The 27,335-nt window shown below is 37.5% G+C and overlaps 1 protein-coding gene across 2 annotated transcripts in view; it reads right to left on the reverse strand.

Annotated features, from left to right (window-relative positions):
* Positions 1-27,335, reverse strand: part of Scaf11 (SR-related CTD associated factor 11) — a 66,912-nt gene that overhangs the window by 10,910 nt on the left and 28,667 nt on the right. For both annotated transcript variants that reach the window (XM_090324547.1, XM_090324538.1), the window contains exons 4-6: positions 17,102-17,179; positions 15,614-15,711; positions 13,027-13,088 (exon numbers count right to left, since the gene is read on the reverse strand). In XM_090324547.1, the coding sequence (XP_090180673.1) occupies positions 13,027-13,088; positions 15,614-15,711; positions 17,102-17,179 (238 nt within the window). The remainder of the gene's footprint in view (positions 1-13,026; positions 13,089-15,613; positions 15,712-17,101; positions 17,180-27,335) is intronic.

Raw genomic sequence — 27,335 nt, forward strand, 5'->3', positions numbered from 1 at the left:
ATTTTTACCTATTAGAAGAGAAAGCTAAAACAACTTTTCTACTTCATATCATTTTTCCCCAAAAAAGCTAATTTCATCTTATTAAACCACAGAAACAAAGAAAATATAAAAAGACACAATAGAAGAAACTTCTGCTCAAGGACTGATTATGAAAAATCACGTTAGGCATACAGGATGAGACTAAACAAAATGAACTCTAAGATATGGAAATAAGAGGTGTATTTTGTGATTGTTGTTCTCAAGGTACTATGTGCACCTATTTCTTGTTTGTTCTCAAGGTACTATGTGCACCTATTTCTTTTCTGTTTTCTTTCCCCTTATGGTTAATCTCATGTTATTGTATTTGACTTAGTTACCTAGTATATTGTATATACACTTATTTATTTGAAATAGGGAAGGGAAGGGGGAAGGAAACAAGATGATGGGATGAGGTAGGGAGAGAGAAACAGGGACAAAAACATGAGAAGAGGTATCAGTGTTCGAGAGGCAATGCACCCACTACTTGACGAATGTAACTGTAACCCTCTATACACCATCCAGACAATAAAATACAATCTAAAAAAAAAAATCACATTAGGGCCGAGAGTTTGGCCTAGTGGTAGAGTGCTTGCCTAGCACTCATAAAGACCTGGGTTCAAGTTTTCTGTACCACATACATAGAAAAAGCCAGAAGTGGTGTTGTGCCTCAAGTGGTAGAGCACTAGCCTTGAGGAAAGCCCAAGGACAGTGCTCAAGGCCCTGAGTTCAAGACTCAGGACTGGTTTTAAAAAAAAAAAAAATTATGTTAACAATATTTGCTACCTCATACAAACTTAACCTGTAACAAAATGTAGTATATATAATCATCAGTAAAATATATTTCATATTTATTTTCCAGCAATACCTAAAAGACAGGTACTACCCTACCTCTCATCTCAATAGAAGCCAACTGGGGAAAGTATGAGACCATCAGCCTATTCCACTTTCAAGTAAGTACTAGTCCGATGGAGAATAAACTAATAGTATTGGTGGAATTTTAATTATTGTTGTTGGTGTCAGTACTAAGTGCTGTTCATGAGCTTTTTGGCTCAAGGCAAGCATGCTCTACCATGGTTCCATTTCTGGCTGCTTGATAGTTAACGGAAACTAAGTCTCACAGACTTTCCTGCCTAGGCTGGCTTTACACCAGAAACCTAGCATCTCAGCCTCCAAGATTATAAGTGTGAGCCACTGGCATTGGCTGGAAATAGGTTTTTTTTGGCTAGTCCTCGAGCTTGAACTCAGGGCTTGGGCTTTCCTCAAGGCTAACACTCTGCCACTTGAGCCACAACACCATTTCTATGTATGCAGTACCGAGGAATTAAACCCAGGTCTTTGTGCATGCTAGGCAAGCACTCTACCACTAGGCCAAATTCCTGGCCCCTGGAAATAGTTTTCTATTAGAGCAATATTGTTGGCTCAATTGCTTATGACTTGTTTTCATTAAATATAAAGAATTTAACTAGAGATTTCCATGAATACTACCACATTAAGAAAGATAAAGGAAGCAAGGCACTAGTATCTCACATCTATAATCCTAGCTACTCCTCAGGGAGCAAAGACCTGGGGATCAAGGTTCAAATCCAACCTGGGCTGGAAAGTTCGTAAGACTCACCTCCAGTTAACCATCAAAAAGGTGGAAGGGAAGCTAAGCTGTGGGTCAAGTGGTAAAATGCTAGCCTTGAGAAAAAAAATCAGTGCCAGTGCCCAAGGCTCCAAGTTCAAGTTCCAAGACAGAAGACAAGAAGGAAGGGTAAAAACAAGTTTGCATCGCTACCAGCAGTGTATTCAGGGGGCCCTTTTGGCCACATCCTCACCAGCATGTTACTTGTTCTCTTGATACTGGCTATTCTAAGTGGGGTGAGATGAAATCTCAATGTTGTTTTGATTTGCATTTCCTTTAGGGCTGGAGAAGCTGAACGTTTCTTCATATGTCTATTGCCATTTTTACTTCTTCTAAGTAGTAAAAATCTTAGCACATTATCCTATTTATTAATTGGGCTGTTGGTTTTTTGAAGGTTTAAATTTTTCTGTATATTCTGGGTATTAGGCATTGTCTAATAAGCAACTGACAAAAATATTCTCCCAGACTTGTAAGCTGTCTTTTTAGCCTGTGGGCTATGTCCTTTGCCATACAGATACTTTGTAGTCGAAGAAGACATCCCATTTATCAAGTCTTTCTTTGATTTGCTGTGCTTTTACATCTTTATTCAGAAAGTTTCCACTTGTGTCCAGGAGCTATAATGCTTCCTCTCATCGTCCCTGTAATAGTTTTATAATTGCAGGCCTTACATTGAATCTTTGATCCATTTTGAGTTGATGCTAGTGCAAGATGATACATACAAAGCTAATTTCTGCTCCTTATGTGGAAATCCAGCTTCACCAGCATCATTTGTTGAAGAGACTATTTTTCTTCCAGGCTACATTTTTGACCCCTTATGAAATAATAAATGGCTGTAGGTCTGTGGATTTATTTCTGGGTCTTTTATTCTATTCCATTGGTGTTCAGGCCTGTCTTTGTGCCAGTACCAAGCTGTTTTCATTACTATGGCTCTGTAATAGAGTTTGAAGTTTGGTATTGTTATTCCTGCAAAATTATTTTGCCTACTAAGGATTGTTTTTGCTATTCAGGGTGTGTGTGTGTGTGTGTGTGTGTGTGTGTGTGTGTGTGTGCGCAAACATAAACTTGTTCAATTACTCTGGAAAGCAGTGTGAAGCGCCCTCAAAAATGAAAACATAAAGCTGGGCACTGGTAGCTCACACCTATAATTTTAGCTGCTCAGGAGGCTGAGATCTGAGGATCATAGTTCAAAGCCAGCTTGGGTACAAAAGTTCATGAGACTTTTATCTCCAATTAACCACCAGAAAACCAGAAGTAGTGCTGTAGCTCTAAGTGGTAAGCACTAGTCTTGAGCTAGACCTCAGAGACAGTGCCTAGGCCCAGAGTTCAAAACCAATGACAAATAAAAATAAATAAATAAAACATAGAACTACCCTATGATCCAGCAATTGTATCTCTGCACTCTCACCCAAGACTATAAACCATAATACTGTAAAGCCACCAGCACAACCATATCTACTGCAGCACTATTCACCATAGCCAAGGAATGGAATCAGCACAAATGTCCCACGATGGATATAAATGCATCAAGAAAATGTAGTGTATATATATATATATGTATATATATATATATATATACAGTGGAATTTTACTCATACATTAGAAAGACACTGTAATATTTATAAAAGAAATGCAAAGACCTAGAAAAAGTTATGTTTAGTGAAGTAAGTAAGGCCCAGAGAGACAAAGGATGCATATTTTCCTTTATATATGGAAGCAAGATTTAGCTTACAAACTTGTAAGTAAATATGCTGGATGGTATGCAAGTGTATACAAATGTATTGATTCCAGAGAGAATTCCAATAGTGCAATTTCTTAGAAAGGCAAAATCAAAGTTCAGCAAAATAAAATACCAGGAAGCAGGTACTGCAAAGGAGTGGGATGGGGTCAAGGGGAAAAGGGTAGACAAATAAAGTGGAAAAGGGGAAAATGCAGTCAAGAACCCAATGGAGCCAGGCATTGTGGCTTACACCTGTAATCCTAGCTACACAGGACACTGAAATCTGAGGATCAAGGTTCAAAGCCAGCCCAGGCACAAAAGGACCTGAGACTCTTATCTCCAATTAACCTCTAGAAAATGGGAAGTGGGGCTTGGCTCAAGGGTAGGGCGGTAGCCTTGAGCTGAAGAGCTCAGGGACAGCACCCAGGCCGAGTTCATGCCCCATAACCCACAAAAAGAGGGGGGGAGGGAGAATCCAATGGATAGCCTACAAAATTAAGAAGACTGCAAGAAGGGAGTAAGTAGGGGAAGAAGGGGTAGGAATGCTGAAGAGCTGACATCGATGAAGATATAATGTATTCATATGCTGCTTTAAGTGGCAACTCCTTTATACAACTACTTAAATCTAAAAAAAAAAAAAAAACCAAAATTTTAAAAGGGAAAGGAGATAAATTCTAATAACAGTTTTTATCAATATCTTTACTTATTAGAACGCTTGATTTTCATTCCCACCTGTCGGGAGCAAAAGTGGAATCAAACTGTACTTTGATTTGCATCAGATAATTGCTTGATTGTCTTATTGTTTTTTGGCCTTCTCCTGTTCAATTGATCTGAGATTTACCATATGAATGTAACCCCCAACAGTTCCCTGATTAACCATCTGGATGTAACACCTGGCAGTGCCCTGGTCTCAAGAAGGGATATAAACTTTGAGTTGAGAATAAATGGGCGCGGCAGTTTTTGCCTGAGCTGCAGACCTCCCGGACCCGATGTGTTTGTCTCTCTTCTAATTTTTCCAGTCCCTGCCCCCTATTTCAGGAACCCCAATTTGCTGCCGGTAGGCCCCGGCATCTGGCGCCCGAACAGGGACCCTGAAAATCTGGGACGATGGTGGAGGACCCCGCTATGGTGAGTAACACATCGTAGGACTATTAAGAGAGGATCTTAAGAGAGTGTATAGTCAGGAGTAAAAATTATGGGTCAAGTTAATAGCCATAGGTTATATCTACCGATCTTAACAGACCTACTTGAAGCCCACGGAACGTGGGTGGAAAAAGGGGTGCTTCAGAGCTTCCTACAGTTTGTCGAGGAGGCATGCCCGAGGTTTATAGAGGAGGAATTCCAAAAAATCTGGCAGCAGAATGCTATTAAGGCAGAGTTGCTGTGGAGCTCGAAGCCGCAGAGTGCTAGCTCTGAGCTGAACAGCTGGGGGACAGCACTCAAGCACCAAGCTCAGGACTCACAGTGGCAGAGTGCAAGCCTTGAGCTGCAGAGCTGAGGTGCGGCACTCAGGCCCTGAGTTTGGGACTCAAAAGTGGCAGGGTGCTAGCCTTGAGCTGGAGAGCTGAGGGACAGTGCCCAGGCCCTGAGTTCAAGTCCAGCAACTAAGCAAGTGAATTGCCAATGGGACATTTATCCCTGTGTGGAGAAACTCTACTGGGACACGATGCAGAAAGCCTCTGCTTGGATGGCAGAGATGGTGTCAGATCTTAGTCACTTGTGCTTGGCCGATCAAATTAATCAGAGCCGGGAGGTCATAGAATAGTTTGTAAGCATGCCTTATTAATGCCCGTGCCTTTCATAACTGGGCAGGAACTTGTCAATCTTCTGTGATAGTGGGTAGTTTAAAGCCCTAATTGAGCGAAATTTTTATTTATTTATTTATTTTTGACACCAGCCACAAATTCAGGAAAAGTTTGTGGATCTGAGGCTTGTGTCTCTATTAATCCGTTTAGATCTGACAACTGAAGCATTGTTAAGGTTGCAGAAATTTAGTTCCCCAGACAATCAAGAAAAGGCCTTTGCAAATGGGTGCTATGTAAACTACACTATTGTAGCCAAAGATGGTTTGTGCAGTTGTTAAATGTTAAATATGATCTCCAGTTTGGAGCAAATTATTATTCCTGATATCTAATCCTTGCAATCCCTGATAAAACAGGCTAGGCTTCTTAAGGTCCCTGGTCAAGCACAGAGACAACGCCCTTGAGTCAGCTTGAAGAAGTCACAGAAGCTGAATCTCCGCCCATCAATCCCCTTTAGATGAAGGGACCAGTCATTTTTGGAAAGTGAGACAGGATAATTAGAGATATTAGAGATAATGGAAAGAATAGAAATTGCACTTGTGTTTCTTTTAAAATAAAAATGGGGGATATGTCTGGAGCAAAAGTGGAATCAAACTGTACTTTGACTTGCATCAGATAATTGCTTGATTGTCTTATTGTTTTTTGGCCTTCTCCTGTTCAATTGATCTGAGATTTACCATATGAATGTAACCCCCAACAGTTCCCTGATTAACCATCTGGATGTAACACCTGGCAGTGCCCTGGTCTCAAGAAGGGATATAAACTTTGAGTTGAGAATAAATGGGCGCGGCAGTTTTTGCCTGAGCTGCAGACCTCCCGGACCCGATGTGTCTCTCTTCTAATTTTTCTAGTCCCTGCCCCCTATTTCAGGAACCCCAATTTGCTGCCGGTAGGCCCCGGCATCCACCAAGCCTCTTATTAGTTATCTTAATTCACAAATTTCTTGTATGGTCCACAATAAGCAGATACTGGCATTGTTACCTCATCAAAACTTTGGAAAAAGTCTAGAGTGAAAATGAAATCTTTCAAGACTTCAACCATGCTTGCTCCCAAAAGGATCTACTGATTTTCCCCAAAATAAATCATAGTAAATACTTGTAAGGCCTATTCACCTGCTGTGTGTAGTGGCACATGCCAGTAATTCTTGCATACAGGAGGAAAAGCAAAATGATTGTTTTTTGCTTTTTGCCAGTCCTGGGGCTGAAACTCAGGGCCTGGGCACTGTCCTTGGACTTTTGCTCAAGGCTAGCACTCTGACACTCGAGCTACAACGCCACTTCTGGCTTTTTCTGAGTATATGGTACAGAGGAATCCAACCTAGGACTTCATGCATGCTAGGCAAGCACTCTACCACTAGGCTATGCTCCTAGCCCATGTAAAAGCAAAATGATTGTTGTGAATTCTAGTCCACCTAAGAAAATTGAAAGGCTTTATCTCAAAAACAAAGAAACGGGGCCGGGAGTTGGCCTAATGGTAGAGTGCTTGCCTAGCATGCACAAAGATCCAGGTTGATTCCTCAGTTACCACATACAAGGAAGAAAAAAAAAAGCCAGAATGGAAGTGATGCTGTGGCTCAAGTAGTAGAGCACTAGCTCAAGGACAGTGCCCAGACCCAGAGTTCAAGCCCCATGAACCACCCCCCCGACACACAAAAAAAATAAAAAGCCGGAAGTGGTGCAGTGGCTCAAGTGGTAGAGCTCTAGGCTTGAGAGTCCATGGATAGTATTTGGGCCGAGTTCAAGCTCCATGCACACACACAATGAAAAAATAATATGAAGGGGATTTAAGAAAAAATTTGAGACTATTTCCTTCTATAATGATATCACAGCATTTTTAGTCTTTATATTTGTAATCCAGCTGGTAACAGAGTACTTCCTAATAATGAATAGAAGTATGATTTCCTTTTTTTTTTTTTTTTGGCCACTCCTGGGGCTTGAACTCAGGGCCTAAATACTGTCTTTGGGCTTTCTCAAGACTAAAACTCTACCAGTGGAGCCATAGCACCACTTCCAGCTTTTTCTATATATGTGGTACCAAGAAATTGAACCCGGGTCTTCGTGCATGCTATACAAGCACTCTACCACTAGGCCAAACTTCTGGCCCTATAATTTCCTTTTAAGCTACAGTATATTGGCTGCTTGTATAACGCTAGTATCGATACCTCACATTACAAGTGTAACAAAAGTGACTGGACACTGGGGGCAGCCGAGTTTCAACAACTTACTGCTACAGTCTTTAATGTATATTGAAATGATGACATTGTAGATCCTGATATTTGTGGACAAATGGTTCCAAGAAGATCCCCAGTGAGGAAAACCTGTACAAGTTCAGGACGCATAGAGTACAGAGCTATTCTGATGCTTCACTCATTTCTTCCTTCACTGCCACCCACTAAAAAGACATGCCTCCTTTTCAAAAAAATCTCAATTTTTTTACTTTATCATCTGAGCACATTATGTGTCCTTTTTGGCTTCAGAGGATTGCCATAAGTTTGTTTTGATCCCAACTTCTAAAATTTTAATGGTGTTTTGTGGCATTGTTCGCTTTTGGAAAGGTTTATTTTTCACAAAATTAAGGGCAGGGAACCACTCAACAGATCACATGATTCCACTTAACATGGAACTGAGAGCTTCTCTATGTCAAATGAACTGTGTAATATAAACACAGGAATTGTAAAATTAAAATTTTTAAATTTTATTTTTACAACTTGGCCAAAGCTCCATATAGTACATATGTAAATAAGACAAATCTGTACAATGATTTTTAAAATTCCTTAAGAAGGCAAGAATAACAGTGCTAGGTAGGTATACAGCTCTATTCTTGGGAACAATCATTTTTGTTCAGCTCAACACAGAATTGCTATGCTTTAGTTACACAGTGATTTCTGTGTCCCAAACGAATTTGGTTGTTTTGTTTACATACGATTTTTTCACTTGAAAGCCTTCCTAATAAGCTATTAGACAAAATGCTTTAGGAAAAGAACTTTTCTAGTCAACAGTCAATACTATGTACTATACTAAAGCACAAATGATAAAAGTACTGAATACCAGTTAACTTCTCTAGGTTTCAGTTTCCTAGAAAAAAATCTCAAAAATCCAACCTACTAAACAGTAATGAAGTGCTTTTTAAAAAAAATTTCTAAGTAATACATATAGTTTAGACAAACAGCACTTTTTAGGCTTATAAAAAAACACTAGGCGGGGTGTGGGGCGGTGGGGACGGTGGTTTACGCCTGTAATCCTAGCTACTACTTAGGAGGCTGAGATCTGAGGATCAAGGTTCAAAGCCAGTCTGGGCACAAAAGAACCTGAGACTCTTATCTATAACCCATAGAAAATAGGAAGTGGGGCTTGGCTCAAGGGTAGGGTGGTAGCCTTGAGCTGAAGAGCTCAGAGACATTGCCCAGGCCCAGGGGTAGGGCAGTAGCCTTGAGCTAAAGAGCTCAAGGACAGAGCCCAGGCCAAGTTCAAGCCCCATGACCCCCCAAAACAACAAAAACAAAAACAAACAACACAGACCTGCTCTTGGTTTCCCTATACCAAAAATATTCATCAGAGACAAGCACCTGCAACCCTAACTAGTCACACCTGAAATCCTAGTTACTCGGGAGGTTGAGATCTGAAGATCATAGTTCGAAGCCAGCATGAGTATGACAGTTTGAGACTCTTATCTTCAATTAACTAGCAAAAAGCTAGAAGTGGTAGCTCAAGTGGTAGAAGTTTAAACTTGAGCAAAAAAAGCTACAGGAAAGCACTCAGGCCAAATTCAAGCCCCAGTATCAGCACCAAACAATGAAATGAAAACAAAAATAAATCTTTATCAGATTCTTTAGTTATTTCTTCATGTATCTCTATTCATTAATAACACCCCTACTTTTATTTTTCTGGTTTCAGATACGTGTTTTTTAAATTTATAATCATCATCATCATCATTGCCCGTTGTGGGGCATGACCTCAGGGCCTGGGCACAATCCTTGAGCTGTCTCAAGGCTAACAAGGCTAGCACTCTACCTACCACTTGAGCCACAGAGCCATTGGCGACTTTCTCTGTGCATGTTGTACCGGAATCAAACCCAGGTTTTTGTGCGTGCTAGGTAAGCACTCTACCACTAGGCCACACTCCCAGCCCATATACTTTTTAAAAATATGACAGAAAAGGTTTTTTTAATACCACTACCCTACCTATTCTCTTTACCGCCCCCATTCTATTTTATCCTATTTGATAAATCAACATTTAAACACTGCACAAAGCAACATCATTAAGTATATAAACATCAATTATATCCAAACTATAAACTGATTATTTCTTTTTTTTAACTGATCATTTCTTACAAACTTTTACTTTTTCCTAAGGTTAATAATAATAACTGCCTTGTTTTCTCTTTTTTTGTTGTTTGTTTTGTTCTGTTTTAAACACCTGATGTCCCTGAGCTCTTCAGATCAAGGCTAATGCTTACCACTATGAGCTACGGTGCCACTTCTGGTTTTCTTTATGGTTAATTGGAGATAACAATCCCACTGACTTTTCCTACTGAGCTGGCTTGCAATCAAGATCAGCCTCCAGAGTAACTAGGATTACAGGTATGAGCTCCAGAGCACGGCTTCGCTTTCCTTTTGTTCTATATTATCCACCAATTCATTTAGCTTTCTCCACGAGATAAATATAGATCTTAGATAGATACACATCAAGTTATCATCAAGTTAGTTCCTACTTTCTACTCCAAGTGACTCTTTAACAGTCAACCTGATAGGGACTACCATTATCATGTCTTTTTAATTAGTTGGAACACATTCTCTAAATTTCACATAGCTCCTTTACTTTATCCAGTAGAACTGAGAAAGGCTGCACAGAAAATAGCTGTTAAGCTCTTACATGTCTGACATTTTGCCTTAATAGGTAGTTGATGGTTTAGCAGGGCATAATAGAATATCCTAGATTACCAATTCTCTTCTTGAATTGTGAAGGTATTATTCACTGTTCCAATTACTGTTATTCTTTTGCCCTAATTTTTTTTTTCTTTTGCCAGTCCTGGTTCTTGAACTCAAGGCCTGAACACTGTCCTTTGGCTTTCCTCAAGGCTAGAACTTTACCACTTGATCCACAGCACCACGTCTAGCTTTTTCTATATATGTGGGAATATGATACTGAGGAATCAAACCCAGGTCTTCATGCATGCTAGGCAAGCACTCTATCACAAGGCCAAACTCCCAGCCCTCTTACCCTAATTTTTTTTTCACCAGTCCTGGGCTTAAGGTCAGAGCCTGAGCACTGTCCTTGGATTTTCTTAAGGCTAGAACTCTAACACTTGAGCCTCAGCAAGACTTTTAGCTTTTTTCTATGTATGTAGTACCGAGGAATCGAACCCAGGTTTTCGTGCATGTTAGGCAAGCACTCTACCACTAGGCCAAACTCCTGTGTGGCCTATTTATTCTAGAATTTTATTGAGTACTTCATGTATAGTTCTTTTCCCATTATTAGGTATTATATTATTTCTTTGTATAGCCTTTGAATTACTCTACGTGTTTTTCACAGTATTGAGGTCAAACTCAAGGCCTCATCTGAGCCAGACTTCTGGCCCTTTCTTTTCCTTTAGTTTGTTTTTAGATAATCAGGCTGTCCCAGTATCATCAGTTATCTTCTGGCCTCTGTCTTTTAAGGGGTTGGGATTAGATCCTTCACTCCCAACTTGAGTCTTGATAATTTATTGTCTTTGCTAGCCTAGAAACAAAGTTTCCTTCTATGCCTTCTCCTCAGTTGACATTATAAAAGTAGACCAACATACCAACCTTTATGTCACATTTTTAAATAACTTCTTTTTATTTTTCCTCCTACGGGAGTACTAATATCCAGTATATAATCTGTTAAGACAAATATTCAACCTACTGCCTCTTTGACTTTCAGTTTTACTTTCTAAGACTTCGCTACGCTTCTCTTCTACCCATGTTGAATTTTATTTTATTTATTTATTTGCCAATAATGGGCTTGATCTCAGGACCTGGCACTGAGCTGGTCCCCGAGCTTCTCTGTGCTCAAGACTAGCACGCTACCACTTGTGCACAACTTCTGGCTTTCTCTGAGTAGTTTATTGGAGATAAAAGTCTAGTTAACTATCTAGCCCAAGCTGGCTTCACCACAATCCTCAGATCTCAGCTTCCTGAGTAATGACTAAGGCTACAGGCATGAGCCACCAATGCCCTGCTCCTGTTGACTTTTTTTAATTTCCACAATAACACTTTGACTCTCTAAACCCTTTGTGTGTGTGTGTGTTTGTGTGTCTTAAGCTTCAACTCAAGGTGTGCTAACTTCTAGAACCACATCTCCCCTTTCAGCTTTTTGCTGGTTAATCAGAAGTAAGAGTCTCTTGGATTTTTCTGCAGGGGCTAGCTTTGAACCACTATCTTCACATCTCAACCTGCTATGTAACAAAGATTATGAATATGAGCCACTGGCGACCAGATAAAATTATCTTTAAAAGAATACTTTTCAGGGCTGAGAGCATGGCCTAGTGGTAGAGTGCTTGCCTAACATGCACGAAGACCTGGGTTGGATTCTTAGGTACCACATACATAGAAAAGAACATGCACGAAGACCTGGGTTGGATTCTTTGGTACCACATACATAGAAAAGGATGCAAGTGGTACTGTGGCTTCAGTGATAGAGCTCTATCTAGCCTTGAGAAAGCCCAAGGATAGTGCTCTCAGGCCCTCCCTGAGTTCAAGCACCAGAACTGGCAAAAAAATAAAAACAAAATACTTCTAAAAAGTATTTTTCTTCTTTCATCATTGATGAAGCATTTTTTTCTTTTGTCTAAGGCCATTAATTTTCCTTGAAAACTGTTTCCTATTCCTATAATTAGGCCCACTGTTCCTAAGTATGTGAGAGGTGCTTTGCTTTTAAATAAAACTTCAAATTAAAAGTATAGCTAGAGGAGGCCGGGAGTTTGGCCTAGTGGTAGAGTACTTGCCTAGCATGCATGAAGACTGGGGTTTGATTCGTTGGTACCACATGCGTAGAAAAAGCCAGAAATGGTGCTGTGGCTCAAGTGGCAAAGTGCTAGCCTTGAGGAAAAAGCCCAAGGACAGTGCTCAGGCCCTGAGTTCAAGCCCCAGGACTGGCCAAAAAAAAAAAAAAAAAAGGAAGGAAGGAAGGAAGGAAGGAAGGAAAGAAGGAAGGGAGGAAGGAAGGGAGGAAGGGAGGAAGGGAGGGAGGAAGAGTATAGCTAGAGGATAAACCACAATTGCCTCTGAGAAATGTGAATTAGTTTCTTTTTGCTGTCACAGATTTCTTTTAGTTACTTTTTTTTTTTTTTTGCCAGTCCTGGGCTTGAGCTCAGGGCTTGAGCACTGTCCTTGGACTTTCTCAAGGCTAGAGCTCTACCACTTGAGCCTCAGCACCACTTCCAGCTTTTTGCTATGTATATGGGGTACCGAGGAATCGAACCCGGGTCTTTGTGCATGCTAAGCAAGCACTCTACCTCTAGGCCAAACTCCCAGCCCCTTTAGTTACTTCTTAAAAGGCTTACTTACCCATAGGTATTTTACTATCTTCATTAAAGGGCTCCACATTAATTAGATGAGTAAGACCACAATATAGGTTACTACACACACACACACACACGCGTGCGCACACGCGCACCACACGCACACAAGCACACACACTCCGCGTTGACCAAAAAGAAAAAAGATTGACAAATAACAACATACATGATGCCACAAAAGCAAAATTTACAGGATGTAACAACATACAGAGCTCTGAGGAATTCTTTGCTCAGCTATTTTCCAGTTCAAACTATTTCTATTGAGAACTTTGGCATGACTACTACAATGACACTCAAAATAAGAACATAAAAGCAAGATATCACTTACTATGTATCATCCTCAAGTCATAAAATCTTGAAGTTAATAAATCTTCTCTTATGGCCTTTTTTCTGTAAATAGCAATGAAGATTTAAGAGAAAATGATATTTGTTCACATATTTTTAATTCACTGTCAACCATAATGAAATTTACAATGTATTAATTTTATTTACTCTCCCTAAAGACTAAATAATGGTTTAAATAGTATTCAGAAACTATTATGAAATACTACACTGCTAAGAAAAAATTTAATATGTAATGAGTTGCACCATCTCAGTCTTGAAACAATAATGCTTTGCTTACTCATAACCAAACCATACAGAAGTCTTACTTTGTTTTATCCTATTAAGCACTTCTAGAAGAGTCCAAATACAGTGCCTCACATTTATAATTCTAGTTATAATAAAGAGGAATTTGGATGCACTGTAGTTCAAAAACAGTCATGGAAAAAGTCAGTGAGACCAATCAGCTAGAGGCATGTTTCTGTTATCCTGGCTGCATGGAAAGCCATCACAGTCTGAGGCCAGTCCTTCGGGAGACCCTAACTGAAACATAACTAAAAGCAAAAGAGGACTGAAACATGGTAGTATAGCGAAACAAAACATGATCACATGTCATTTGCTACTTAGCCAACATTTTCCTTTCTGTTATGTTTAGGTTTAATTATCACGACAATTTCTTACAACTGGTAAAGTATCAGAAAGAGAAAGGTTTCATGGTTAAATAGTTTGATCTGTATGCTGGAGAAAGGTGAATGTGGAAAAGTAAATGAAAATAATGCTAAGAAAATACAAAACAGCACAAAAGACTATATGGAAAACATTAACTTACAGAGATCTTACAGGATAGAATATGACCCTGTGGATACAAATTTATTTGCTATTTCCCTATCCCACCTCCTGATAAGACCTATCTGAAAGAGGTTGCAGAAAACACATGAAGAACCTCAGCCATGCTAAGACTCAAATAAAATATGAGCTTTAGAGATCATTTCAGTGATGGCCACTGCATTCTTGAATCAAGAATACATCTCAGGAACTATTGTCAACTGCTCTAGTTACTAAAGAAGTATTCTGTCTTAAAAGAAATAGTACTCTAAGGACCGGAAGTTTGGCCTAGTGGTAGAGTGCTTGCCTAGCATGCACAAAGACCTGGGTTCTATTTCTTGGTACCACATACATAGAAAAAAAAAAAAGACAGAAGTGGTGCTGAGGCTCAAGTGGTAGAGCTCTAGCCTTAAAGTCTAAAGACAGTGCTCTGGCTCTGATCGGAAGGCCCAGGACTGGCAAAAAAAAAAAAAACAAAAAAAAAAAAGTATTTTAATGAAATATACTAATACTTTATAGAATAGGGAGGCAATATACTGGATAAAAAGTACAACTTTTGTAAAGCTCTTATAAATACACTTTACATCAAAATACGGTATTTTATACACTTTAGGTTATACTTATTAATTTTGAATATGCTACTCCCATATTCAACCTAGCTCATTAATATCAATTTATTATATCTCTAGACAATTATATTAAAATAGCAATTAACAAAACCCAAGTATGTTTAAATGTTAAATGTTTCAAACATAAGCAGTTACTCTAGTAGGTAACTTTGTTTACACACAGGGAACCAAACTGAAAAAAGGTAGTTTCGGTGACCCGAGACTCATTTGCTCTAACAAGGTGCTTGCCTAATCCTTGAGCCTTTTTGGCTGAGGTATTTTTGAGATAGCATATTGCTTTTCACCCTGGTCAGTCTGGACTGAAACCCTCCTATACTTACACTTTCCATCATAGGTAGGAAAATAGACAAGGATTAAAATATTCAGCTTTTTTTTTAGTATTGAGATATGGGTCTTACAAATTTTATTTTCCCAGGCTGGCCTCAAATCATGATCCTCTCATCAATCTGAGCCTCCCATAGAAGGAGTACTGCCATCACTCACCATCTTCAGCTACTATTTTCAAATATAATTGCCTCATGTTGACTGCTGTTATTAGAGTAACAGCATGAACTGCTTGCTTATCCAGATCAGTGCTACTCAGTGTGGTATGATCATTAGATCTTATTGTTAATGATATGTATAATAAGCATAAAAATAAGAAATTTTAATAGGTGGGGCCGGGAGTTTGGCCTAGTGGTTAAAGTGCTTGCCTAGCATGCATGAAGACCCGGGTTCGATTCCTCGGTACCACATATAGAAAAAAAGCCGGAAGTGGTGCTGAGGCTCAAGTGGTAGAGCTCTAGCCTTGAGAAAGTCCAAGGACAGTGCTCAGGCCCTGAGCTCAAGCCCAGGACTGGCAAAAAAAAAAAAGAAAAAAAAAGAAATTTTAATAGAAATCTTACACTTCTAAAATGTTTCTTACTTTAAAAAAAAATCTGCTCTAGAACAAATTAGAGACAGAAAAAAACCTAATCTTCACCAAAGGTAGAATTCAAATTACATTCATATTTTAGCCAACCTTTCTTTAAAATACTAATATTCTTTTCAAAAGAATGAATGTATTGAAAATGTCTCCTTTAGGGGAAAAAAGTTCCTTTTTTAGTTCCTGTATTAGTTCTGGATCTGCTTATCCAGATTCCACTTTAATCACTCACTCACCTTACAGAGCTTTCAGAACTTTGACAGGACAGCTGTTTCTTAAAAGAGCTTTCAGTTTTCTTTTCTTTTGCCTCTTTTAGCTGTCTTTTTACTTGAACCTATAAAAAAAGCAAAATCATTTTTTTTTTTTTTTGGTGGGTCATGGGGCTTGAACTCTGGGCCTGGGCGCTGTCCCTGAGTTCTTCAGCTCAAGGCTACTGCCCTACCCTTGAACCAAAAAATTGGATTAACTCTGTACCAAATTTTTGATAAGCACATGCTAGTAAATTTTAATTCTATACAACAAAACATCTTTGGAAGGCAGTTCATGCTGATCAATCTTTAGCAACATAATTGTATAAAAATTTTATCTGAAAAACACAGCATGTTAATCTTCCAGAAAAGTCACTTTAATGTTTACTGTATTATACTTAAATATCTTTTCTCTAAGATATTAATACACTTAATATCCTTTCTCATTTATTTAGACAGAGATATAATTACAAACGCTAACATTTTATTTGAATTGCAATCTCATTTGCATCATGACACATCTGATAAAAATATGCCAAATTTTAGTAAGAATATCAATACTGCGAACAACTACAAAAGTAGCATGGCATGTTGATTCCATACCCTTTCCTCTATTTCCCTTCAATGGTATCACATGTTGAGTATGCTTATTTTTGGCTGTTCATTATTTATTCTCATATGTTTAATGTTAGGTAATTCTCATATATTTTATTTAACCATTATTGTCCTTTTCTATTTTTCTTTCACTCATTAACTCAGGAATACCTTCCTATTTTTCCTTTTTTCAATAAATCAAACATCAGTATCAACTCAGATCACAATCATGACTCAGAATAAGTAACATTAATGAAAAAACATACAACTTCATTAAGTTTTTGTAAGGGCTGATCTATTCTAAAAGTGTTTAAAATAAATACCTTTTTCCAGTGAAAAAATATATTTGAAGAACTACTCATCTAAGAAATGTTTACACAATATTCATTGGAGATATAATATTTATTTTTTGATTGATTGATTGATTGATTGCTGGTCTTGGACCTTGAGCTCAGGGTCTGACTTCTATCCTTGGGCTTTCTCAGGGCTAGAGTTCTACCATTTGAGCCACAGCACCACTTCTGGCTTTTTTTTTTCTATATGCATGGTACTGAGGAATTGAACATGGGTCTTTGTGCAGGTTAGGCAAATACTCTACCACTAGGCCAAACTCCCGGCCACACTGGAGTTATTTTAAAAAAGTAAGAACTTTGTAATTAAACATGAAGCTTCCTTAGTGTATCAGAGATCTAATATATTTTGTGGAATATCATAAAGTGATCACAGTAGATATACCTTCTTTAGTGGGCAAAGGAAAAAAAAAGATTCAGAATTTCAGACACTTAGTTAAGGTTCAAGCTTGTTATGTTGAAGAAGAATGGTAAACAAATTGCCTCAATTAGCTTCATACAGATCATAATGCAAAATAAAATTCAAACTTACCTTAAAAAAACCTTCCAAAGGATTGAATTTAAATACTGCCTGAAAAGGTTTTCGGTCAATAGGACATGAAGCCAGTGTCTGAAAAGCAAAAAATAAATTATAGTTCTACAAAGGTTTCTTTAAAATAAATAACACTAAACTTTACTTAATACAATTATAAATTTCCACCACAGAAAAGTATGTGTGTGTGTATGTGCAGGTGAGCTTGTACTGGTGACTGAACTTAAGGCCTCAATGCTGTCCCCTTAGCTTTTTCACTCAAGGGTAGCAGTATACTACTTGAACCACAACATACTACTTCCAGCTTCACAAACTTCAAAGACTTTTCTGCCCAGGCTGGCTTTAAACTGTGATCCTAAGATCTCAGTCTCTTCAGTGGCTAGTATTACAGGTGTGAAGCAAAGGTGCTCAGCCAGAGAAGTATTTTTCTCCTTTGAAAAATAAAGTAGCCTGTGTCATACTACAGAGCAATAAATGACTTAAACTTCATTCAAATGTTACTGAGAGCCACCTATGTTAGCTAACAAATGCAATGAGAAACAGATAAGATCCCTGTTACTAAGACTTCATTAAGACCTGATGCTCCACTGAGAACTCCGGGTATAATGAAAGCTGGGCTAAAGTCCACAGCTCTATCATATACAACTGGCTATAATGCTAAACCTGGAATGAATGGCTAAAAGAAATCGCCAAACTAAAAGGAATGACTTTGGAAACTCACTTATATTTTCATAAATTTGTGATCCCATTTTGAATAGGTACCTTTGCTAGCAACAAAAAATACTTGAATGACTATAGCAAATACTCCTCCACTCCTCGTCTCTATCACCCTGAAAATATCTACAGAAACAAGGTTTTGTAGAATTTTTTAAAAAATTAATTCTCTTTATTGTTATGAAGGAGATATACAGAGGGATCACCTTACATGAGTCAGGTATTTTGTAGGCTTTTTAAACAATTATTTGTTTGTTGCAGGACTGAGGAACTTCCAAGTTCTACCATTTGAACTTACGTCCTTGGGCCTTCTGTTTTTATTGTTTTTGAGATAGGTGGGACTGTGTGTCTGGATTGCCTCAATCTCAAAGTCTTCCTCTGCCTCCGCTTCTTCAGTAACTAGTATTACAGATGAACATGCCTAGTTACTCCAAAAGGCATTCTTTATATATTCGTGTGTGTGTGTGTGTGAGAGAGAGAGAGAGAGAGAGAGAGAGAAACAGAGAGAGAGAGAGAAAGAGAGAGAGAGAGAGAGAGAGAGAGAGAGAGAGAGAGAGAGAGAGAGAGAGAGAGAGAGAGCGCGCGCGCGCGCGCGCAAGAGCGCGCGCAAAGGAAGTCCTGGGGCTTGAACACAGGGCCGGAGTACTGTACTTGGGCTTCTCAAGGTGAGAGCTCTACCGCTTAAGCTACAGCACCACTTCTGGCTTTTTCTATGTATGTGCTACTGAGGAACTGAACCCAGGTCTTCATGCATGCTAGGCAAGCACTCTACCAGTAGGTTAAACTCTGAGCCCCTATATATATTTTTTTGCAGATATACAGTATTTCAGTATAATTTGTATACTGAATTGAATTTTCCATCTAGTTTATATATACATAAACACACACACCTACACATAAGATTGGTTCTCAGTAATTTGCAACTGTCTCATTCTTAACATCATAGATTTCTTTTTATAATCGTGAGTGAACATAATTTCTTATTTCGAAAGTTTTTCAAAGGGTTTCTTTAAAATGTCTATTTATACATTTGCTTAACTATTACTATGTTCATCTTTTTGAAATTATAGGGGTTCTCTATTTAATAAAGAAATTAGCCCTTCAATCATATCTACATAATTATAAATCAACTTTATTTTGATGTAAATGTATTTCTTGTGCAACTATAATTTTACCTGATAATACTACTAAACTGTTTGTGTAAGAGTGGATTTATATCAATCTAGACAGTTTAAAATGTAATGTTTTCTGATAGGGTAAGAGGGGAGACTGTAATTAAGAAGAAAACAGTAACGGGTGATACTATTAATACCTATCATTACAAAAGTAAAAAGAAAAAAAAGGATGCTAACAATTTAAAGCAACAGTCCAAAGACCAAAGACAGGGAATATAGACAAGTCATTTCCTATGCTAGAATCTTTGCCTTTATGGCTTTTAGCAAAAATACAGATATGCTCCTAACAAAGAGATACAGAACACTGTATGACCTTATTATAACAAACCATGTCAGACTGTACAAGTCTGTGACACTTACTTCCAAATAGCAGGGAGTTAGGTGTCATTATTCCCCTTACAGAATATTTGAACTATGAGGAGCAACAAAGCAGTTTACATATTTTTTTTTTTTTTGGATTGGTTGTGGGACTTGAACTCTGGGCCTGGGCATTGTCCCTGAGCTCTTTAGCTCAAGGATACTGCCATACCCCTTGAACCACAGTGCCACTTCCAGTTTTTCTGGTAGTTAATTGAAAATAAGTTTCACAGACTTTCTTGACCTAGCCAGCTTTGAACTGTGATCCCTGATCTCAGCCTCCTGAGTAGCTAGGATTACAGGCATGAGCCACCACACCCAGCTTCTACAACTTTTTAATAATTACAAATAGTAATTCTAGTTCAAGAAACTACTGACTATACAGGGTAAGAAATGTTTTAAGTTAAAGGTTGTATTATTACTACATTCATTATTACTACACTTACACATTTTTCTCATAATTTATAGGTAAATAACTATTTGAAATTAATTTTTTTCAAAGTCTAAAACTCAATTTATCTTTTAAAGATCCAATTACAGGGGTGGGAGTTGGGCCTAGAGATGGAGTGCCTGCCTAGTATGCATGAAGACCCGGGTTCACTTCCTCAGTACCACATACACAGAGACTGGCACCAAAGAAAAGATCCAATTACTTCTTATAATTTTGGGGGGAGTAGGGGTTTTAACTCAGGACCTCATACTTCTTAGGCAGGCACGTCACCACTTGCTTAGAGCTCCAGCCCTTTATGCTTCCACTTTCTGTTCTTTTTGTCAGTACTATAAACTAAAGACCTTTCCCTCAGCATTGCTCATAGTTTGTAATCTATTATTTGAATCAAAACTCTAGTCCATCATTTTTGCTGGTTATTAGGAGACAGAATCCTGAGGGCTTTTCTGTCTAGGCTGGTTTTAGACTGTGATCCTCAGATCACAACCTCCTGATTAGCTGGGATTATAGGCATAAACCACAGGAGCCCACCTACTTTAGTTACTTTGTAGATAGGGTCTCATATTTTTGCCTAGGCTGACTTTTAATTGCAACACCTCCTACGTCTCAGAATAGCCAGTATCACAGGTGTAAACCACCACATACATATTGTTGGTTGAGATGGGAATTGTGCTAACTCTGCCTAGAAAGACCTTGAACTCTGATCTCAAGTAGCTTGGATGAAAGGCATGTAATGCCAGGTCCAATTTAAAGGTAATTTAGATACTCATAAAAAAAGATGTAACAAGTGGGCAGGGAGTTTAGCCTAGTGGTAGAGTGATTGCCTATCATGTATGAAGATCTGGGTTCAATTCCTCGGTAGCACATACATAGAAAAAAAGTTGAAGTGATGCTGAGGCTCAAGTGGTAGAGCTCTAACCAGGTCCAAGACTGGCAAAAAAAAAAAAAAGATGTAATAGTAATAAGTAAAAAGTGATTGGTTCAGTGTTTGTTAAAACTAAGACAGCTCTATAGAAAATCTTCCATTTATTGTCTTCTTACAAATTTCATCTTGTCCAGATGTGGGCAAGTTATGTATTATCTCTATACTTCAACTATCTTATTTAGGGAAATTAAGAGTAGCAGAACTGATCAACAAGAAGTTTAAGGTTTTTATGAAATTAACTAAATTAACAATCCTTAGAATAATATTTATAATATATTGGTTATTACATAGGGTCTTGTTAATAATAACCTGTTTAACTACATGCACGTGCATACACACATATACACACATGTACATACACACACAAAACCTAGGTTGTCAGGTGCTACTGGCTCATGTCTATAATCCTAGCTACTTATGAAGCTAAGATCTGATGACAAAGCCAGACTGGGCATGAAAGTCTGTGAGACTTATCTCAGATTAACCAGCCAAAATCTGGAAGTAAAGGTGTAGTTTCAGTTACACAGCACCAGCTTTGAGTTCAAGCCTCAGTACCAACACATTAAAAAAAAAAATTCTCAGACACAGATAAACACACACACACACACACACACACACACACACACACAGGGCTAGCTGTCTGTCTATGTCTATCTATGTACACACCAGTGAGGAAAACAAGTTTTGTAATAAAGTTTCTATCAGAATTTGTAAATTTCACAACATACATAGGAATTATTCTATCTAATACAAGTTATACCAAAATCTCAAAGTCTCTTTGTATTCAAGAAATTTACTCTATATTCTGTGTCAAATCTTTCCCTAATTCTGTAATTACATATCATGTTTTTCTTAGGTGAGTATTTTCAGTTGACATCAACCGAAGGGTATTCTTTCTTTAAAAATCTCTAATGTAATGTAGTTTTAACCTGAAACATTGCATTTAGATGTTTCAAATTTTGGGTCCTAGGTAGGGTTTTCATTCTTTGGTTCCTTATGGATAATTTCTTTGGCTCTGTCTAAAGTTTCATCTGAAGAAAAGGTTCTACTGCCATAATAAAAGAAGAAAAAAGGCAGTAGCAGTCAGAAACTATTTCTAGATATTAGCATAATCTGCATATACTTACATTTCCTAAGGTAAAACCTAGTTAATACTAGAACATAATTTAACTCCCTTTGGCTTAGGGTAAGCCAACAGAAGAAGTTCCTGAAACTGAGTTGTCTGTTTAAGAAGGGCAAGGATAAGAGAGTATGATAAGACAGGGGAGGCTGATTATACACATGGGTAAAAATGTCACAGTGAGGGGCTGGAAGTTTGGCCTAGTGGTAGAGTGCTTGCCTAGCATGTGCAGAAGACCTGGGTTCAACTCCTTGGTACCACATACATAGAAAAAGCTGCAAGTGATGCTGTGGCTCAATTGGTAGAGCTCTAGTCTTGAGAAAGCCCAGGACAGTGCTAAGGCCTGGAGTTCAAGCCCCAAACAAAGTATTACAGTGAAACTCCAACTAATGCATGCAAATAAAACAAAAAACAAAATTATCTTTCCTGGGAAGGGAAAAATAAAAAAAAACAAGTCACCAACCCTAGATAAAGCATTTATACTAGAACTACAAAATAATGCTGTCCACAAGTTCCAAATAGGAAATTTGGTTATTCTGAGGTAAGTTTCCATAGTAACACTTTTCCTGATATAAGAATAACTAAAGAATTCAATGAAAAAATTCAAAACACATTTTGAAAAACAAGTGGTTAATTTTTTATGTATACAGAAAAAAACCACACACCTAAGTTCATTAACAATTACTATATCAAATTACACTGTATGATCATCACAAAATTTATGAAATTTTCATACAATATTTACAAAGTTTTAAAAAATGAGCAGGGCACCAGTGACTCCTGATTACTTAGGAGGCTGAAATTCAGAGAATTATGGTTAGACTTCTTGTCTGAAATACCAGCAAAAAACAGGGATGGAGGTATGGTCAAGTGGTGAAATACAAGTCTAACAAGTTAGAGGCCCTGAGTTCAAAACCATTTCCCCAAGGGAGGAGGGGGAAGATTTACGCTGACCTGAACTTTACACATTCCCAAGAAAACCTCATCTTTGCATGCAGCAGATAACTCGAGAAAATGCCAAAGTTACAGTTCAATTTTCAAAGTATAGTTTTATTTTGCAAGAAAAATGTGCTTGGCTAGAATACTGATTAAATTTCTGATTAGTGGAAGTTCTTTGTCTGCTGCTGCTTTTGTGCTGTTGCTATTGATTCTTATATAACTCAGGATGGCCTCTAATTTGTAACCATCTGAGCCTCCCAAGTGCTGGAATTATAAGCATGTACCACCATACCCATAAGCAATAAGGTCTTAAACAAAACATATAGAGAAAAAATTTAATATCCTTACCTTTCTGTAAAGATATTAATTTTAACAAAAATTAATGTAAACTTTCTTTACGTATAAAAATCATTCACCATTGTGACTCTTTACATGAAATATACCCTCAATTATAGTTAATGACTTTTGACAATTTAAATTTTTTATGGTTTAATAATCAAACTATATAAAATACTATTCAATTTATGACAGAGCTGTACATTTTTTTTAAATATAGCTTACTTCTCGACAGTGTAATGTATTAAGAAAAAAAGGGGGATATACATTATACTATGACTTCTCTGTACTAAGGTACTACCAGTTAAAAAAGCAAATTGATAGAAAAAAAATGATCTTCCTAATGATTCCAGTGAAACATACCCTAGTAATTCTGAAGCGTTGCAAATTCCCAGCTCAGACAAACCCATACTTAAATGTAAGAACAGGAAACCTTCCTTATTTGAGAATTCGGGATTCTTGATTCCTAATATTTCTTGCTTCCTGTTGCTGCTCTATCCTCAATCACATAGGCTGCCTACAGATACCCCTCCTAGAGAGAGAGAAGCAAGTGTTAAAGGTAAATGCTTAGGAACTGTATCTCAGTACCTATGTTGACAAGTAAATTTTCCTGTTCATGGGAATCTCTACAACATCTATCTTGCCCACTAACAAACAGAACTTTTATATACAAAACTCAAATAAAAGATAATTTAGAAATGCTGACCACTACAGCTTGAGGCTTACTGACCATGATCTACCCCTTCTCATTGATGGTTCCAGGAAAACTAACTCATATCTCTAAGTGCTCACCTGTAATCAGCCTCCATGTCCCTATCACACTTAACCTGTCTTCAGACATTCTTAAGAATCTCAGTGTTAAAATTAAAACTGAGAATATATTCCATCTAAGTCCTCAAATGGAACTCTCATTCAAGTTGTAACCTTCAAGTTACATTATATAACAATTTGTTACATTTTATCTAACTTTCTTTCTTTCTTGGACTTTCTCAAGGCTAGAGCTCTACCACTTGAGCCAAAGCACCAATTCCAGCTTTTTTTTCTATGTATGTGGCACCCAGGAATCAAACCCAAGTCTTTGTGCATGCTAGGCAAGCACTCTACCACTAGGCCAAACACCCGGCCCATATTCAATACTTTCTTTAAAAAGAAACTGAAACAGAAAACTTAGTAACTACCTATGTACATCATTTTATATATCGTGATACTTAAAACTAGACTACATAGAATACATACAAATTCATCCAACTAGTCAATACAGTATTAAATAGGAAATCTATATACATATTTTTTTAGGCAATGAGTGTTCACATTGGAAAAAATATTCTTTGTTCTAACAAAGGATTAACTGACAGGGCAAAAACAGTACTTAGCTGAAAGTTCAAATTCTATGAGTCAGAACTAGCAATCTTCCTAATTCACTTTGAGGATGAAGACAGAAAGCCCAACCACCTTATGAACAAGACTAATATAATACAATGAATGAGATAATGTATCTGATAACTTACATTACTTTTAAGTATTTTACTCCCTAAAAAATAGTTAAATTATTATTCTGAGGACTATGTAACAGACAGGTTTGAGATAGCCTGGGAATTAAAACAAACCAACAAAACCCCACTAAATGAAGAGAAAAAGGTAGTTAACAAATACTCTTTGCCAAATTACTACTGAAAAATCTAGTCAAAACAGAAGTGAATTGTTTCTATCTTGATTTGTTATATACTATACTATTAATTTTAAAAGGCATTCCTCACCTGTCTGTATTCAACACTGTTACCTGTATTGAACACTACTCTTCAAGAACTTTATGACACCTTGATAAGATTTCATTTCTAGTCTCATGAAAGAAAGCACACTTTTGTCAATTGTCCAGTTTTAATTTCATTAACCTTACTTTTCAAACTGAAGCTTTCAGCAGTTGATACAAAGTGGAAGGCTAAGTTTAGTAAGACAGATAGCCTGCTTAACAGGGAAAGCTCATCATATCATTTTAAAGATGATACTTAAAAAGTGATATGTAAAAAAGATAAAGATAAGAATCTCAGATATCACAAACATACTAATCACATACACTACATGTCCTTTTAATATAGTAAGTAGGGTTAGGGCATACCTCAGTGGAAAAGCATGTGCTTTAGCATGTGGGAGGCTCTGGATTCAATTCCTAGCACCAAAAATAAACAGTAAGAACTGTTAAGTGCTTTACAGGTGTAATGTTTCTAAGTTTTCAAACATTAATTTTATTTATTTTTGTTGATCATGGGGTTTGAACTCGGCCTGTGTGCTGTCCCTGAGCTCTTCAGCTCAAAGCCAGGGCTCTACCACTTGAGGCACAGACCACTTTTGGTGGTTAACTGGAGATTAAGAGTCTCACGGACTTTTGAGCCCGGGCTGGCTTTGAACCATGATCCTCAGGTCTCAGCCACTTAAGTAGCTAGGATTACAGGCCTGAGCCAGCTCAAACTAATTTTTTTTTGTCATTGTGGGACTTAAACTCTGGGCCTGGGCACTGTCTCTGAACTCTTCAGCTGAAGGCTACTGCCCTACCCCTTGAGATACAATGCCACTTGCAGTTTTCTGGTGGTTAACTGGAAATAAGAGTCTCAGGTCCTTTTGTGTATGGGCTGGTTTTGAACCTTGATCCTCAAATCTCAGCCTCCTGAGTGGTTAGGATTACAGGTGTGAGCCCAGTTCAAACCTTAATTTTTTTAATGGACAAAATTTCAACCTCTAGCCAACAATGGCAAATCCTATCTATCACCAGTGTGTGTGTGTAGGGAGGGAGGATATCTTTTCTTTGCATGATCATAATGATCATCAGCTATGTTGGTATATCAGACTTTTCTAGATTTCACCTTTCTAAACACCTATCTAAATTACAAAGGTTAACTTTTTAAGTAACTTCAAATTTTTCACTAAATGTGAATTGTGTCTTGCACACAGTAGTTTAAGAAAAAATTCTTAACAAAATAACTTATGACTTTAGTATAATAAGTCCAAAGGCTGTCTTTGGTCAATACTTTATCATCATTCTTTGTTTTTCATATCCCTAAGATCAGACAATTAGGTTCTAGGTCAGAAAGGCTAGCACAGGTTCCATTATACTGAATCCTTTTGGTTTAAAAAATGTTTGCTACTGTATTAGCTTCTATAATTTATTCTGAGGTGCATAACTGTATGATTCACTGTGCTGTATGTGTGTATGTGAGTATGTATGTGTACAGAGTGTAATAGTGGGTATAGAGAATAAATGTACACCATGAGATCAGTATCACCAAGCCTTTTGATATATGAGTAGTTGAAGATTGACCTTCAAATTTCAGGGACAATAACACTGAAAATATGAACCCAATGACTTCAAATGTAACCAGTGCAAGCATTCTTATATCAAGATGAATGGAAACACTTGGTATGAAATGCTTTCACAAAACGAAAAACTGGAAAAAAAATCAATATTCTTCTATTGATTCTTTCATAAATAAACTTCAATTAATAAAATGAATTATTTAAAAAAATGTTTGCGTTGTGGAATACTACAAAAGTACATTCAATCACTTTAAAGCCCTTACATAGGACTTGTTTAAATAACCTAGATTTTTAACTTGAAAGGAGTGAAATTAACTTTGATACTGAAGAATTTTTCTTCTTGTGGCAATAAAAGTGATTGAAATTCATGGCTGTCTGTGTTCTCAAGTAATGGATTTCAATGCTTTTGTTTTTTTGGTTTTTAGACAGGGTCTAGTACTTTTGCTACAACAGTCTCAGACTGAAATCTTATTCCCACCTCTAGAGTAGCCAGGATTATAGAAATGTACCGCCATGCCCGGCTAGAAATAGGTATTTTAGGACATGAAAATTTCGAGTGTATCCAAAATAAATTCAGTCTACAATCTATGACTTTATACAATAAGAATTTCTTTAGTGACTAAAATATTAAGGGAAAAGCAACCAAGTAAGTATTCCTTTTTTCAGTGTTTGACATTCTATTTCAGTAAACCTTAACTATAAGTTACAATACAGTATAGTTTCTAGAAGACATATACTCATCTACAAATCCATTTAGTGAAATATTGTTTGTTCGTTTGTTAGGTGCTAGGGTATGAATTCAAGATCCTGTACTTGCTAGGCAGAACTCTACCACCTGAATACCATTTTTTTGTTAGAACAGGATCTTTACACTTAGGCTACCTGGATTTCAATTCTCAATTTTTGCTGGG

The sequence above is a fragment of the Megascapheus bottae genome, chromosome 2 (assembly GCF_031878675.1).
Source record: "Megascapheus bottae isolate mThoBot1 chromosome 2, mThoBot2.hap1, whole genome shotgun sequence".
In the NCBI taxonomy this organism is placed as follows: Eukaryota; Metazoa; Chordata; class Mammalia; order Rodentia; family Geomyidae; genus Megascapheus; species Megascapheus bottae.